This window comes from Pholis gunnellus (genome assembly GCF_910591455.1).
Source record: "Pholis gunnellus genome assembly, chromosome: 22".
NCBI lineage: Eukaryota > Metazoa > Chordata > Actinopteri > Perciformes > Pholidae > Pholis > Pholis gunnellus.
In genome coordinates this window covers 14,994,344-15,011,305 of record NC_136549.1, presented here as the reverse complement: position 1 = coordinate 15,011,305, position 16,962 = coordinate 14,994,344, and the positions used below count along the sequence as shown (strand labels likewise).

The 16,962-nt window shown below is 43.1% G+C and overlaps 1 protein-coding gene across 1 annotated transcript in view; it reads right to left on the bottom strand.

Annotated features, from left to right (window-relative positions):
• Positions 1-16,962, bottom strand: part of LOC306713815 (ankyrin repeat and BTB/POZ domain-containing protein 3-A) — a 132,708-nt gene that overhangs the window by 20,079 nt on the left and 95,667 nt on the right. The window contains exon 3 of the mRNA XM_079183653.1: positions 3,411-3,621. Coding sequence (XP_079039779.1) covers positions 3,411-3,621 — 211 coding nt within the window. The remainder of the gene's footprint in view (positions 1-3,410; positions 3,622-16,962) is intronic.

Here is a 16,962-nt window from a genome sequence, read left to right as displayed (position 1 = left end):
TCTTGACATTTCACTTTGTAAGTGAAGTGCTTCTTCAGTACATTGTTGGCATTCTAGGACATCCATTCAGCCACACTGACCACAATGGGAGCACTCAGACAACCCAGACAGTAAAATTGGTCATCATTCTGCTGTCGTATTCATATGTGTCTTAACACATATAGAACACCAGTAAGAAATAATGTATTTATGTCTCAGAGGGCTTGGTTCTCTGAGCTAAAGCTAATGCGTACTTCATTTAGCCTTGTATGCAGGAAAATGGGACTGAGCAAAGACATTTATTCAAATACTCCTTGTTGTACAGTAATACAAAACACGTCTTATCAAATATATTTTAAAACAGCGAAGACAAAGTGGTAATTTATGATTTAAGCAAAAATTATGAATGTGGAATTTTTGTAACATTGTGAAAGCTCAATGAACAACTGCAGGATATGATTTAGGGGGAACGTTAAATCACAAATGACCAATTTGTGTGTATGTATATATAGTTATCAATCATATACTTCATCATCATGTTTTCTTGTTTCTTTAAAAAGAAAAATTGATCACAAAACGGAAATGATGAACTTTATTGTCTTCATGAACTTGAGTCCATCCTCTGGCAGTGTGCCTTCAGTACAACCTCCTCTATTATAATAATCATCCTCATAAAAACTGCCCTTTTCTCTACTCTGTAAAAGGGAACTAACGACAGCCTTGGTATACGTGGCTAGTACAGTCTTTTTGCAGTCCCTGGCACTTAAAGCACGTCATTGTTAGATAGGAAAATCCCTTCCACTGGCTTCAGCAGATACTAAGCACGATTATTCCCCCCAGTTGTACTTAGCCATCATGAATATGGCCTTTTTATGAACTATTAAGGTTACCTTTAGCAACAAATGTACGTATTATACAATAAATATTAACTATAGTAGAGCTAGGAATAATTCTGTTTAGATGACATTAAGACAGAGTTTCCTTTAAGGCTTTAAAACCATCAAACAGTCTCAGATGTAAGAAAACCTTAAAACATTAAACCAATTGGGCTAATTTCATGTTATAGTCAGTTAAATTATATTATGACTCCATCAGTGAAGGCCCCAGTAGAGCTTTATTCCCTCATGACCCTCTGGCAACCCTAATTTCTCCAAAAATGATTCAAACCAGCACGTAGCCGAGTGAGCGAAACCATTTGGGACTGTTGTGTTTACCGCGTATGCAGCTGCTTCCTCCTTCTGTAGTCATTTAGCTGTAAGCACATGTTTAATAAAGGCAGCAGCTTTTAGATATTGACACACTCTGTTTGACTAGTCTTTTTTTTGTGCCAGGAATTTGAACTCTGGCGAGGTTTTAAAAAAAAAAGGGAAGCTGCTGTTTAGCAGTCGGCTGACTAATGTGACGAATTAGACCTCCTCCCTTTCCTCAGAGCTTGTGCTCTCCCGTAAGACATATCTACCGCTCGCTCTGGGTTTGCAGAAGAGGGAGGCCCAGTCTGGAATGAAAACAGTGAGGGTAATGTTATCCATCGATACAGACGGCAGGCCTGCAGCGACAATACCCAGAGCTGCCAGTGTAGAAATTACAGCTTGGAAGCAAACGCCTCGGCCAAACTATACTGAATACATCATGAACTATAATCTACTGCAGCTTTGTTACTATTTTAAATTCCTCAAGGTTTTTCATCTTTCTTATTAACTTCAAGAAATTGGAGCGATAAACTCATTTTCTGGTTCTGACGTAACTCCAGGTAAAGAGCGTACAAGTCATTTCAGTAATTTACTCCTCCTTCTATAATCTAAAGCTTCACACAGACGCTAAAAGATGACTTTAAGCATATTCTCCCGTCGTCTGTGTGTTATTCGGGCCCTTTCTACTCGTCTTCAACCTTTCAGCAGAATGCTAAATAGAGGATTTTCTCTCGGGGGGATCCGAGAGCCTGCTGACATGTCACTCCGCCTGACATTCCTGATGCTCCCCGGGGTCGTCACAATGGAGTTTTATCTCCTCAGAGTCGAGGAAAGACGTTGGAAAAATCTGTCCATTCGTCTCTCCGAGTGAAGTCCCTCTGGTTCCCATCAATGTGATTGACGCCCGGGGAAGTGTCAGCGCTGCCCAGACCATGCAGCATCTTACGGGATCGCTTGTGGGGGCGAAAAACTTGTGCAAGAAAGTAGGAATGTCTGCAGCAACCTTTCAGACCAGTTGACATTATTCCAGCTCTGGAATGTGAGACAAACTGACAGAGGCAATATGGCTGAAAGGATATATGCGTCCACCTATCAAGGCGGAGGGCTTTTAAAGTGTGTAATGTGTGCCAGAAATGTGGGTGATGGACGTTTTGGGAGATTGGCTTGTAACTTACACACAGATTTCTCAGAGATAAAAAAAATAATCTCGCTATTTGATTTACAGCTTGACGAGTGGAGGCCAAGCACCACATATCGTGCCGCACAAGCTAGCTAATTGACACAATGCGGAACTTTTTTGGTAAATGGCTCTTTGGGACACTATGCCAATGAAAAAGGAACCTCGGAGTCAATAGCAGTCGCCAGACGAACTGTGAAAGCCGCTGACTTCTCTCATTAGTAACCCGGATTTATTAATCAGAGGGCGTTCCAAAAAAACACATTTGCTACTTGTCTGTCAAGTGCTGGAGTAAAATATCATCACTCATATTCTAGAGTTGGGTATCATAGAACATTCGACGTTTGTGCTGTTTGAAGGTAACTTTCTGGGGGTAAACGTCGACGTCATTGACTTGACTTTGAGTAAGAATAAAGCGTCTGAACGCACCAGTAGTTTTCCTCTCTGTGTGGGGGCAACGTCTCATTTTTGGGGGAGGAGGCGTGGAACCCTCCATTCAGTGGTTGTGTCCTTTAGAGGAGCCAGCAACTGAATTGTGACGCAGCCCCCGTCTCCACCTCTATTGTACAATAAAACGATGAAACATAAGACTCAAACTGGTAAAATTCTATCCTGTTTCCAAACTGGGTTCCCCTGATCTTCACCCCACCGGTCTGCTTTCTTACTTGTTGTTGAAATCTTTACGACATTTAGTGTAATTATTGTTATATTACTGTTGAGAAATACCCATTTGTTCATGCACAGGGTAACCAGAGAGACATTAGGTACGACTGAAGGGAACAATAGAATCCGTACTGGCCAGAGGAGTCCTGTTTTTTTTGCTAACAATTTAAAAATGCCACCAATGATGATGTCATGAATTTTCCTCTATTAGCACTGCGGGATGACAAGAATGTAACCGTTGTTCAGCTGTAATCGATCTGATCTAGGTGGACGTGGATACAGCTTCTTGGACCATTGAAAAAGAGGTTCATATTGAGATATTTTTAGTTAAACTGTTTCTGGATTTGTACTGAACTAAACGTGCGCAAGCAGCATCATTCACTGGGTTATATCAGACTCACCTCTCAGTCTGTAAGCTGACTTTGGAGGGCTCCACGTTGGGGTTCTCCCACTCCATCTGTGGGCAGTGCATGAAGTAACACAGGGTGTAGAGGGCCTCGGGCTCCCAGTGCACCGTGGTGTTGGTGGTCTTCTGGTGGACTGGAGTCCCATTGCTGGGGTTCTTGATGTGCAGGGGCTGGAGGTGGTGCATGGCCCGGGATACAAGATCACCTGGAGAATATTTGTACACATGAGGACGGTGCATGGACTTTTTCCCAACATGCAATCAAGACACAGCGAGAGTCAGAAATAGAAATTCATTAAAGATGAGAATAATACCACCGTGTAGTATGCTGAGGGAAGATCTACTCATTATAAGAAAGTCCTACGCTTTACTCCCAGAGCGCAGATCCATTTCTTTCACCACTGCTTTGTCATGAGAGTACTCGCTGCACTCACTGCTTCATTCACACACCCTCTGATTCACCGTACATTTAGTCATACACATATGCCCACGCAGTCCATGCTGAGTGGGAAATTGCTGCCTTGAAATTAAATCTTACGCACATCGTGCCTCTCTCAGTGAATCTGTAAAGTGCGAGCCCTTGTTCTGTCCTCATTCTATCTTCAGCTCTTATTTTTCTCTGTTCTTCCCCCAGTTTTCTGACACGATCACCGAGAGAGTCATGTGGAAAACTACAGCGCATCCGTGTGCATGTGTGTGTGTGTGTGTGTGTGTGTGTGTGTGTGTGTGTGTGTGCAAAATGAGGTGAACTTCACTAGAAATGTAGGCTTGAATAGAACAAACAGAAACATTAAACTTGTAGTTCTATTAAAGAACTGATTCCAGTCTTTATGCTAAGCTAACCCTCTCCTGGCTCCAGCTTATACGACAGACATACGAGAGTGATATCAATCTTATCAAAATATGGGAGATGTGGGCGACGATTCCGATGTCATTAAAACCGATGAGAACGATGGCCAGAAATATGAGTAATAATAAGAATCAAACTGCAATAAGCTGGAATGATGATGATCCTTCAGTCGCATTGGAGGGAGAAGAGTATTTTCAATCCAGGGGTAAAAATGTCATCTTAAGAAACAAAAACAAGTGTGTGTGTATAAAGGTAAAGCCGCACTTATTCAGGATTTATTCAGGATTGGGAACATCATGTAACATGTTTTTCTCAAGATCCTGAGGACTCACGCATCTAAAAACGACAGAGTTTAAGTAAACCAGCATGGAGAACGTCTCCTGGTATCTTCTTTGATAAATGTGGTCCATTGTTTTTAATATGAACCTGTTTCGTGCCGTGTCTGTAGGCAGCAGGGAACGAATGAAAGACATTTTTTACAATTCTAATAGTTTTGAACACTGCAGGAGGTATGAACTTCAAAGTCTGAGACTCCAAAGAGGCAGATACTCAGCGCTGACATTTAGAGAGTCATAATTCTCTGATGTAGGATTTTATCGATGAGGTCATTAGCGATGCATTTAAGAATAACGATATTGCTCTGAGGGAGGAAAATACTGCAGTGTGAGCACGCCGGGTCGATTTCTCAGACAAAACTAATAACCCCATTGATCTAATTATTTACTCTGTTTATCGGAACGCTGGTTGGTTTGAGGCTTGCTGGAAAACACCACCACAGCCTGCATATTGTGAGTTAACGCGTTCTCTTTCTGGATACACGATGAGTACTATGTGAATAAAACAATATGTGTGAAAGTCTGAAGCTCTGAGCTGCAGTGCAACAGTAAACACACCGCAGCACAACGCACACATCCGCTCTTCTGATTTAGTTTGTTCCAAAAATACCCCAATCTGAGCAAAGTTGGCCTGTCTTGAAACCTCATTGCTTCGACAGAACGACACGGCGAGTGTGAGCGCTCCGAGGTTCTCCATCTGTCAGAATAAAGGCCCCTGACAGGGTTCACAGGCAGTCAGACGTAAACAGAGCACGATGCTCACGGCACAGTTTGCTCTCCGGCTCCGAGGAGCCTTACAGACGGTTATCTAGAAAGAATGAAATACATCAATAAATCACAGGAAACGAGGGAAATCATGCCCTGTTTCTTCAGGATGAAGTGATTAAAGTTGTGCGGTGAGAAAAGGCTCCCGTCTCCAGGTATGACACATTAGACAAACACGATTAGGTAAGGTCACCCGGTGCGTTTAGTCAGAGGCAGCTCCTGAAGGTGCTCAGTGCGAACCGATGACATCACCTGCACAACTCTTTTCATTTCTCAGTTTGCACGTCCGCGATTCCTTTCCTCCTGAGATGCGATGGGGTAGGAGGCGAGGAAGCAACACGAGGAGAGAGGAGTCAAGGCAGCAGGCTTCTGTGTTACACGTGTGTTACACTGCTGTATGTTATGATCATGTGATCGTGTGAATGTGTTTATGTACTTTTAATTGAATTCACAATGTGGGAAAATGTGACAAGAGCGTGTCACACCTATTTTTTTACGTCACGGGTGCTGAAAGAACTTCCACAAAGGAAACATCTGTGCGTCCTCGCTCACAGCTCCTCCGGCAAGCCTCCTCTTTCCTCGAGGAATTGGAATTGAGTTGACAGTTGAGAACTGTCAGGGTTTTGTAAAAGAAATGAAAAATAATGACATCAGATCAGAAAGCATTGTGTCGTTCTGGAGTTACAAACAACACATTTTGTTGTGTTACTTCTCATAAAAAATGTTCAGTTAATTTATCGAAAAAGAGCTTTACGATGAATTAATTAATTGCGTTTGTCTTTTAGCAAACAAAAATGCCAAACTCTGCTTCTTCCCGGTGAGAGTTTTAATTGATTGATTGAATTTACTACAAAAAAAATCAATTGCAGATTTCATCTTTGGCTCTGGGAACATGTCATCATGGGAATTTCCACTATTTTGTAGCAACAAAAAATCAATACATTAATCATTAAATGCAACAATCATCACTTGCACCTCTCTGCTTGACTGCAGCTTGCAGACTCTGTGTGCTTGTTTAGTAGCGTTTACTGTTTCATGCTACAGTAAACGCTACCAAACAAGCACACGGATTTATGTTTCATTGAAACATAAATCCGGCAGATTCATTCAGCACAGAAAAACCTTTCCACTCCAGGTACTCAGGAAGTCCCCATGCTACTCAGGGTGAGTTTACGCAGTGTGCTTCTGGCCTGAATATTAAGAGGAAGTGAGACATTAATAAAGATTAAGATAAAGCAAAGAGGACAGAAATATGCATTTACGTTACAAACCCCTCCTGCTCAGTGGGACACAACATAAACCAACCACAACAAGAAAGACAAAAGAGAAACACTAACTCCCAAAACTGACAACGCTCCCCTGTGGTTTGCAGAGCTCGCCGAGCAAACTCTGAAACCACACCGCGCCCATAAATAAAAGACATCTAGTTTTTCGCCACAACAAACGTTAACAGTCAGCCAACGAGCAAATGGCTAACCCGCCGCCGTCCCTCAGAGCTAAACAGCCAGCGTGCCGGGTCTGATTATCAAGCATTCGTTGTCGTCATTAATTGGTTTTTTTGACTTTGGGTTTGTCAGCAGGACAACATTTGCTCCCGTCTCCTTTGCTGTAATTATCTAAGCGACACTCCTGTGGGGGTCATGTTTCATCTCGTTTGAATTAATCATAGAGGACAGCTTAGTGTCTCCCTTTTCTTCCAGCCGAGTCCTCTCCTCTTGGAAGGACTCATTAAAGAGCAGAACTCTGTTCCCTATTCTCTGAGAAGAAAATGGTGAAACGGCACAGAGCAAAAAAAAAAGCCCCTATTTAATGAAATGTCAACATTGTAAATTCTGTCACACAGCAGCTACAGACCCTGTAATTACCATCTTTCTCAGTTTCCTAATGCAAATTAAGGGTTGAACGTTTTCATGGAGATTATACTTTTCATGTAACATAAAGAAAGTTACCTCCGACTCTGATCTTTAACAAGACTAAGAGCCTCAGCGAGGCTGTACTTGCCGTGCTCATATGCACTAACATCCTCATAGGTACACGATAACATGCAGGTGAGATTATCCCCATGTCCACCCGCTTAGTGAAGCGGGTTAGCATGCTAACAATTAGCACTGAACACAAAGTACATCTGAGGCTGTTATCATTTTATACAGGTATTTGGTTGGCATTGATGATGCTGCCAGAGGAAAAGTCATATTGTCACCAAAGTTATTACAAATCATCCAGAAGAGAACATGAATGTGTGAATTATGTATAACGGCAATCCATTCAATAGCTGTCGAGATAATTCATACAATACTGAAAATGTGAACCTCACGCTGGGGCTACAGGAAAAGTGGGGTTAATAACTTCATTTCACAGTATGTTCTTTTTCACTGGTACAATGAAGCACAAAGTAATAATGTTCTCACAATTAAGCCACAGGAAACGTGGTTTGAGTTATTAAAACCTATTAAACAGTGTGCTTACTTTGATGCACAGTAGTTATACTGCAGTATAGAAGCAAAAAACCACGAAGAATTCATTTGTGGCTGTTTTTTTGCAAGTATTAGATGTTTTTATTTTGCAAACTTGTTTCCTCATCAATCTGCTGCCATATTTGGGAGGAAGCAGTGAAAATTAGTTCTGGGTGCAAATTCAGGATAAATCCTACCTGCGTATATGACCTAGTTGAACAGCTGTGATTGTGAAGTGTTTTTAGAGCATACTGCCCCCCAACAGTCAGAAAACAAGCTCGTAATTCAGGCAGGTAAAGTTAGGTTATCAGCTGTGACCCGATATTATCACGACGAGACAACTGTTGTGTTCCATAATGGACGACTGAGACGGAAGATTCCTTTTGCTGTCCTCTGACACGCTGTCATGGCCTACAGCTCCCCGGGGACCGAACAGAGGACATTTAATCATCACTTGGTAATACGACCGACTCGGAGCTCTGCCTTTGGGGCACATTAGCAATTCCGTGGCAACTATTAATCACAGTCAATTACAGGACATGTCATCGTCAACACAGGACTAGCAGATACTTTTACCAGCGCTGCTCCAGGGGAAATTAATCACCAGTAGACGTATTTAATATTGGACTTGTGGAGGGAGGTCAGTGATAACTTATGCCGTAACAATACAGAACAGGAGCTCCTTATACGATTGTATATATATATGCTCTCAGCTTGGTGGTTTTATGATCCTAGGTCACACTTTTATAGTAACCTGGCCCCGGATGCAATCAGAGGAGTGACCATCTGGAGTTCTGGGAGCCGCCAAACGGGAATGAAACGAAAGGGTAAAATATATCCTAATGTGCTTTTTCTGGTCCTTTCTAGCGGCAAACAGGCTCCATGGAGGGACGAGAGGGAGGGTTGGTCATGAGCAAACTACTGATCCATCTTCTGTTTTATCTCTTCATGCAGTGAACTCATAATAATGTGACACACTGTTTGTGTTCTGAGTAAATCCCAGCAACAGAGAAAAGCAGCAGGGCGCCATCTGCAAAGGTGGGGCTGAAACCAAGCAAAGTGCTGTGCAACAAATGCTCCACAATGATTCATTCAGTCTGTCGCGCCAGACGTTAGCGCAGCACTACTGATGTTCCAGCCATTGTGCAGCCTTGAACCGCTGCTGGAAATATCATACAATACTCACACGGTGTGCTCACATGAGGGACCAAACAACACAGTAAATACAGCAAAGATGGAGTTAAATACAGGAACTTTAGAGAATTCATTGGAGCTAGGAAAATGCTTTAAATCCTGTTACTATTTGACGGTCAACACACATAACTCATAATGGTAAACCTCCATTCAGCATGAATCTCTGCCATTCTACAGAGAGTTTAAGCCTCTTTTAGCAAATATTTTTCTATTTATTCGAATCAGTTTACGAGCTCAGCAGGTGACTGTTTTAACAAGCTGTTAACGTTGTGAAACAGTCACGGAAGACGTTGTAACACACTGTTAATGTTGTAAAAAGGTTGCGTTAAATGTTGGTTAACGTTGTAACATATGTACTCCTGTAACGTAACTTAAACTAAGGGCGTAACGTCATGTGACTCGGAGAAGTGACGTTTGATGCCCTCGGAGTGAGACCAGAACATTTAGCAGCTAAACGCCATTATATTTTTCTGGGAAGTTGGTGGAGATCAAAACAGAGTGAATATTGGACTTAAATTCTTCAGGTGGCCAGAAAAGTGGTCAAATATCAGCTCAAGTTGCTGCATGTCTGCTGGATGTGCATAGGAAGCTGTTTGCTAACATTTGATCCATAACCACTATAGAAGGTGATAACTACTTCAAGATTCAAGGATTTATTTGTAACATGTTCCTAATTATGTGCAGGTTAATTATATAAAGTTAGAATAGAGTCTTTGAAGTTTAGGTGTCTTTCAGATACTGTAACTTTATTGAAAGACTAATTAAAACTTAGTTAATGTGCAGTTTCTAACCAGCACTACACCACGAAATAGTGCATCTCTGGAGGCAGACGCTTAAAAGGGAACACTTGAAGGCAGCAGCAGCATGATACCATCTGTCTTACCCCGGGATCCTTCAACAGAACAGTGGGGTAAAAGAATAAGTCATTAAAATGTTTAGTTTTATAATTACAAATAAAGACAATTAAGAAAAGATTCATTTCAGATTTTCATTTAAGTATCCGGGTCAGCCAGGGTCAAAGTCGTTCTTTTACCCCCCGTCCTCCGAGGAAGATATTCTGAATAAATATGTGGAATGAAGGTCCCATGATGCAAGATGCTGCAAATGTTAGGAAATCCCTGTTTAGGAAAGTCAAACGCTCGTCTCTGCTCAGTTTCTGTATAGAATCTAAATGAACGGGATGCTGCAGAAAGCATCACAATTCCTTCTTTATGGCTGTTACGCCGTCCAACAGAAGGTCTGCTGCAGCCGTCCACTCCTGGACTGATGACTGTGACCAAATGCTAAGAAACGAGCACAGGAAATGCTCAGTGCATGGAAACACAAGCTGCGATGGCTCAGTTGTAAAAGTCTGTCCATTAACAACATGTGTGAAACTGTGACAAATAACACGACGCTCCTCTTGATAATGGCTTCCCTCAGTCTAAAGAGGCTGCATTTCGCTTCATCATCTTGTCTTAGTTCTTCCCAGATATTTCCAGTCTGTGGAGATGGAACGGGAGATTACACAAACCGTCTCTCTCGTTCCATTGTCATCATCTTTCCTCCTCCGACTCACAGGAGGGGACTTCTAAATGGATGCCACTTTATTCTGTCTAATGGCTGTTTTAGGGACTTTAATGGCTCTTCTGAGAAGATCTGCAGAAACACTACTGCACATTGCTGCAGTGTTCAATAGATAACCTCCCTATGCAGGGTCTTGATGTCCTTAAATAGTATTCACATTCACATTTCAGCTGAGGGCTTATATTTGTTTTAGATAATGCTTCACAATTACAGTACCACCGGAAATTACTAGCCCTGCTACTAAAACGCAGCAACAAATCAAATCAAAAGTTCATTTTGTGATGATAAATCTGCGAACTTGTGTGCACTGCAAAGCAGCAACAGCTTATACACTGTAGAGAGAAGTGTGTAGGCAATATAAATAAGCATCGATAGCAAAACAACAACAATATACACACATAACAAGACGAAGAGTCTACAGCCACACTTTGACTCTGCGAGGCATTACTTAGGCACAGTGGTGCTCTGAGGTAAATCCATCCAATAGCTGTTGTCCCAAAATATGAATGTCAAGGCGGCGCTAGAGGAAAAGTCAAGAGGATCATCAAAGCCTTTAGGATACATTATCAGGGAATAACGGACATCTGTACCAAATTTCACGTCAATCCATCGGACAGTTGTTGAGATATTTCAGTCTGGACCAGACAGACGTTAACCTCCCTACTGCTAATGCTGCTTAGCTCAACAAGATTTAAGGCTCAATCTCCTGCACCGTCTTGTGCATATAAGTGCAAACATTAAGTCCACTGTCAGCTACAGTATGCAAACTTTATGGGTCACATTGTAGTAGTTTGCTGATGAAGCTCAGACCGGAGAAGTAAAGTTAGATTTAGACATTTAAGGTTTAATATTCTAACACTTTGGAAATCTATCACACTAAAGCTAATTCGTCTTTGGTAGCATCTTTGTTATAAATAATGGCACCATACTAATGGATGTCTTTTACAGCCATCAGCCTCTATAAGTGAGGGAGTATTGTACAATAACAATAAGCCATAATCACAGAAGTTACAGTGATATTACAGTGAAATTACAGTGAATAGATGATGAGTCTGGCTGTGTGTGAAGCCAGAGAATGATGCCCTTCTTAATGAGGAGTTCAGTTAAAATACCAACAGCTATTAGGCTCTTTTGTGAAGTCCCCTTCCATCAAACGCTGCTGCAAACAGCTGCCCTGTCTTTCCTTTTCTTTTTCCTTTTAGGAAACAGTGAGGTGAGAACTAAAAGCAGCCTGTTCAATTCACCGCCTTATTACCCCAAAACCTCCATTAGCCTTCTGGGCTCTCTCCAAAAACACTCAATTAGTGGGTCTGCGTTATCTCACAGCAGCACCGCGATGAGGACTATGGCGTAAAGTCCTTCATCTTATTGCAGCAGGACTTGAGTGAAAAGTAGAAGTTAAACTAGTCCCTCCGTCATTAAAGTCACTAATAGTCGAGGAGCTGAGAGAGACAAGCTCGAGCATCATCAGTCCTCGCATGTCAGGCTGACGGGTAATAATTATTAATGAAGAACATCTGCCTGCCTGCCTCCAACGCTCATGCCGGTGCGGTCGCGTGCGCTCTTCAGCTTCATTGGAAGTGCCGTATTCAATAGACTTTGACTTGAATCCAACACTTGGGCTGCGCGACATCATGGCAACGGCATGAATCAAATAACAACACTAGAGATGTACACAGAGGCCGCCGATCTTATGTATAAACAGGAAACAAAAGTATTCAGCAATAACAGCATGTTGGTGGTTATTAACATCGGTCCTTGTGGAACGAAACCTGTCAAGAACTCGACAAGAAGTGGCGTCCAACGGTTTCAAGTTGGTCCTGTGTTTGCTGTTGTATGGTCTGTTCAGTGACGCTGCTGTTTTTCCGGGCTGGGCTGTAAAGGGAAGCACACAGTTGTTTGGGCGTGATGGGTCATTCTTTAAGTGAGTCTTTGGCTCTCCTTCGCTTCCTCTCTTCCGCTGCTGCCGGCCAAGTCGCCATGTGAAGCATTCTCAGTTGGCAGGTAAACCGCTGAGATCTTCATCCCTCGTCCGTCCTTGTTCTTCCTTTTGTGTTTTGCAGTTGTACGTCAGCCTTTACAAATGTTGTCAATGGATTACGGAGGACAACAGGACAGCCCGTAACGCTTTTGAAGACAGACCCAGAAACCAGAAAGTTGATGCTTGTCCTTGTTGGAAGTGTTTCTTTTACAAATAAGTTAAGGGGAAAGCACAGAGGAGCTTATTTACAGCTAAATAAAGTCAACGCAAAGACACTCGTACATGTTAACACTCACAAGTTACCAGGAGGGTTCAAATTGAGGTAAAGATGTGAGCTGGAAATGTTTCAACTTCAGTAATAATGGAAAATAACAGCAACTGAACTAACGGCTGACTAACTGACATCAGCTTCAGCAGCTGTTTGCAATGTTAACCTTTGTGGCGTGTTAGCGTGCTAACATTTGCGTGTCATCAGTCAAAAGAATGGAAGATTGAGAAAAAGATGGGGATCCCAACAGAGAATAAAGAATAAAAACATGTCGCCTGCTTTAACCTACGGTCTTTTGACCTTGAAACCACCAACACCATGCTGATGAAGACACAAGAATGCAAACTTGAGAAAGTGTTGCGAGTGCTTTAGCCGAGAAAATGTTGTCTTACATCCTTCTTTTGAAAAATGACTCGGCTTTCCCCTCAAACCGCTCTTTAATCACTATTCCAATCTCTGCTGCGGTGAGTGAGCGAGTGGGATTCCTGTGGCAGGTATCGAGGGACATTAAACCATTATACAATAATGATTCCAGCCTCACGTAATTACTGCAGCATGCAGCAACAGCCTACACGAATTGTCTTTTGTGCGAGATGAAGAGATGAGTGTGTCTGGAGGATTGTGAGGAGGGCTGTTTGTGTCAGCATGCCCCCGCCGTCCTCCTAAAAGGTGCTGGGAGACAGATAAGGGAAATGGCCGCACCCCGTTCCAGAGACTGAATGAGCCAGCCTCGTCTTAACAGCCAAGTCAACAATTCCTTTTTTTTTTCATTCCGTAAACTACCGTGTCTCCGATGATAGACAGACACGAGGAAGTAAATGGTGCTGCAGACCTCCGAGAGGATCGAGAAAATGAAATGAAGAGGACTAAATGACAGCGGGGACCTTTCCCGGCGGCACATTGACGTACTGTTCTGCCTTGACACGTCCATTAGAGAGAGATACTGAAACGGACTTGAGGGGGACATTACCATCAGGAGCTGCAGTGGTCAAATGGGAAAAAATAGAGAAACGCAACCTCGAACTGCAACTTGATTTTTAAAAGCAGCTTAATGAGCTTTTTAACTTAGAAAATAAATCGGGCCGACTCATTTCTCACCTTCTTTTTTCTCTTCTCTGAGAAGTGGGTCAGATGTGAGATTAGGAGAGATGATGCATGGCGAAGCAGGGGACGTATTTTAACTCTAATATGATGGAAAATGAGGACGGCGTGGACGGCCTCACGATGAAATGTAACACCTCCCAGTGAATCTCAGTCAGTGTGTGTGTGTGTGAAGCACATTATCTCACATCCACATAAGTGCGTGAGGGTTAATGGAGCAGTGACGGCAGGAAGTCCTTCTGTTGGAGTGTAGGGTGCTACAAAAGAATAAGAAAAAGCTTTTAGATAATAATCTATCATGAGAATATTGCTCGTTTATGGATAGAAATGTGAAGCAGGTGGTGACCGTCCAAAGCCAGAGTTTAACAGGTCTCTAGTAAGCAATCGCTTCCTGGAAGAAGAGAAATAACGTCTCATCTCGGTGCTGCAGCCTTTTAAACCAGCGCACAGCTCCTGCAGCTCTGCGGCGGGTGAGGGATCCCTCTCTTTGTGAAATCCACTCAGCCCTGAAGAATAAGCACTTTCCCTCACTCTGCCCAGGCACCGCAGAAAACACGGTGACTCACTTCTCAAGCTGGGGGGGGAAATACAGAGCGAGTGATGCCTGAATGTTTAAAGCTCACATAAAAAAAAAAAAAGGTGCAAATTAGCCAAACTGATGGTTTGCACAACTGTGGTTGCTGTGGTAACAGCGAGTGCAGTTCAATGCTATACAGCAAACGGGGTCTGAGCCGCCGCTCTGTCGAAAAACGCCACTGAAGATCAACTGTATCTGTTGACAGTGCAGCAAAACAAATTGTTTTAATAGAGAGGTCGTTCCATGGATATGGTTTCATGCTCCAGGTGTGCAGCCTGTGGCTCTTCATCCAACAGCTGGCGTCCATTACTCGCTGCAATATTTAACGCAGAGTCGCTGTCAGGAAGCGCAGAAATTGAAGCAATTGTCTTGTTTTGTTGACGCAGTTTAAATAATCGATCGCTGTCGTGACAAACCCGTTGCGTTTCCTGTTATTGCAGCATTGAAGTATCTTAATCCAGCTCTGATACAGCTGTAGGGGAGTAAACAGTCAGGCTGTTATAATACACTTTCATTTGTATACAACCCACGTAATTGTGAGGCAGCCGGGTGCAGTAAAGTCCACGTAGGGAGGAGGTCAGCTCCACGTAGGGAGGAGGTCAGGTCCACGTAGGGAGGAGGTCAGCTCCACGTAGGGAGGAGGTCAGCTCCACGTAGGGAGGAGGTCAGGTCCACGTAGGGAGGAGGTCAGGTCCACGTAGGGAGGAGGTCAGCTCCACGTAGGGAGGAGGTCAGGTTGACTTTCATCCAGGAGACTGCTGTTCGTGTCCCGTGTGAAATCAGAGGTCAATGCTGATTTATTTGTAACGCCACTTCCATACTTAAGTAACGCCACGGTGATCTTTTTCTTTACCTAAACAAGTAGTTTTGTTGCTTAAACATTGCAGGCGCTCGCACAGGCGCCCTGATCGCTCGTATTGCTGGACATCCGCAAAAAAAAACGCACAAAAAAAGGCCAAAACTGTTTGGTAAGGTATACGAAGCGTTACGAGGGGATACGTTTTTGTTGTCAGAAAAAGGCTGAAATGAATGAGATGAGATTAAAAAAAAACTGGATGAAACGCTGCATCATTAGTTTGAAGGCCATTTGAAACCAGGCCAGGAATGACAGACTCCACCACTAACAATGAGGAAAACATGCCAACCACAAACAGAATAAAATATGGGGTTTGGTTTCATAAACATCTTAAGGTTTATAACTTTGGACGAAGTCCATACTTTGAATATTTCCTCTGCGGTGGAGGCACACCCAGCTTCAGGAGTGGAGGGCCCCTTTGTTGGAGGCCTGCGCTGTATTACATTTCGCTCGTTTATTTGCTCTCTGACCCGCGGGGCCGACCACTGTGCTGACAGATGAACGGCCTTCCTCTGTCACACCTGGTCACAATATGTCAGCGCAGCGCCTATAGATCCTATACGCCACGCGCGCACACACACACACACACACACACACACACACACACAATGCGGCACATGGCGGAAAACAGGCAAAGAACGTTATCCGTCATGGCAACGTGTCATGACAGATGAGGAAAGGTGCAAACACCCAAAGCATCACATCTGCCATCGGCGATCTCCTCGCTCGGACAAAGACGTGAAATACGATAAGCAGTGAGATAAAGGCGACGTCAAAAATAAAAGGCGTATTTATCCACCTCTGGAGAATGAAATTATGCATATGGTGATGAATGTTGCTCTTCCACAGCCTCTTCTATCAACCATTAATTACCAAGCAACTCGGGTGTGAAATTGCCCCTGAATGCTGGCTCTGTGCGGTCGCTCAACTTTCAAGCGATCTTGTTTATTGTTCAGATGTTGAGCTAATAGCTTAAAAATTGATTTGAATTTAAAATGTTAAAATATGTTGATCCCGAGCAGCTTTTAAACGCTTCATGTGGGAACACCTGCTCCCTGTACTCCACTGGTTCCACGTCTCTGCTGTGTTATCAGAGGGCGTGCTTGTAGCATTTGTACATTAACATCGCTGCCACGTTATTTGTTGTTATGACTATTAGTGTAATTACTGTAAATACACCGAGCTACCGCTGAGATGACTTAAATACACAGGAAAACTGCATATAATCCTGTATTTCTGCAGCTACCAGATTTCTGGACGCCTGGTATCACTGGATTCTGCTGCATCGGTTTCAAACACAAAGCGGCTCTGGTGTCGCTGGCAGCACTAAAGAGCTACTTGCAGGAACATCTCGGTGCATCACGCTGCAGCTTCCTTCTAAGTTGTTGTCACAAACGGTGCAAAAGCAAAGACTTGACTGCTTTTAATGTGGAGCAGCATTAGTGTTCCTCGTGCATTAGAGTAACTAAACACAGCTCTGACTGAATCATTCCTAAACACAGTTTCAGTTTGATTCACTCACTTAAATCGCTCTAAGCAACTCCCTCTCAGTGCCCAGCTCCAATATCAAGACAAGAGAAGAGATAAAACTGTTGATTTGC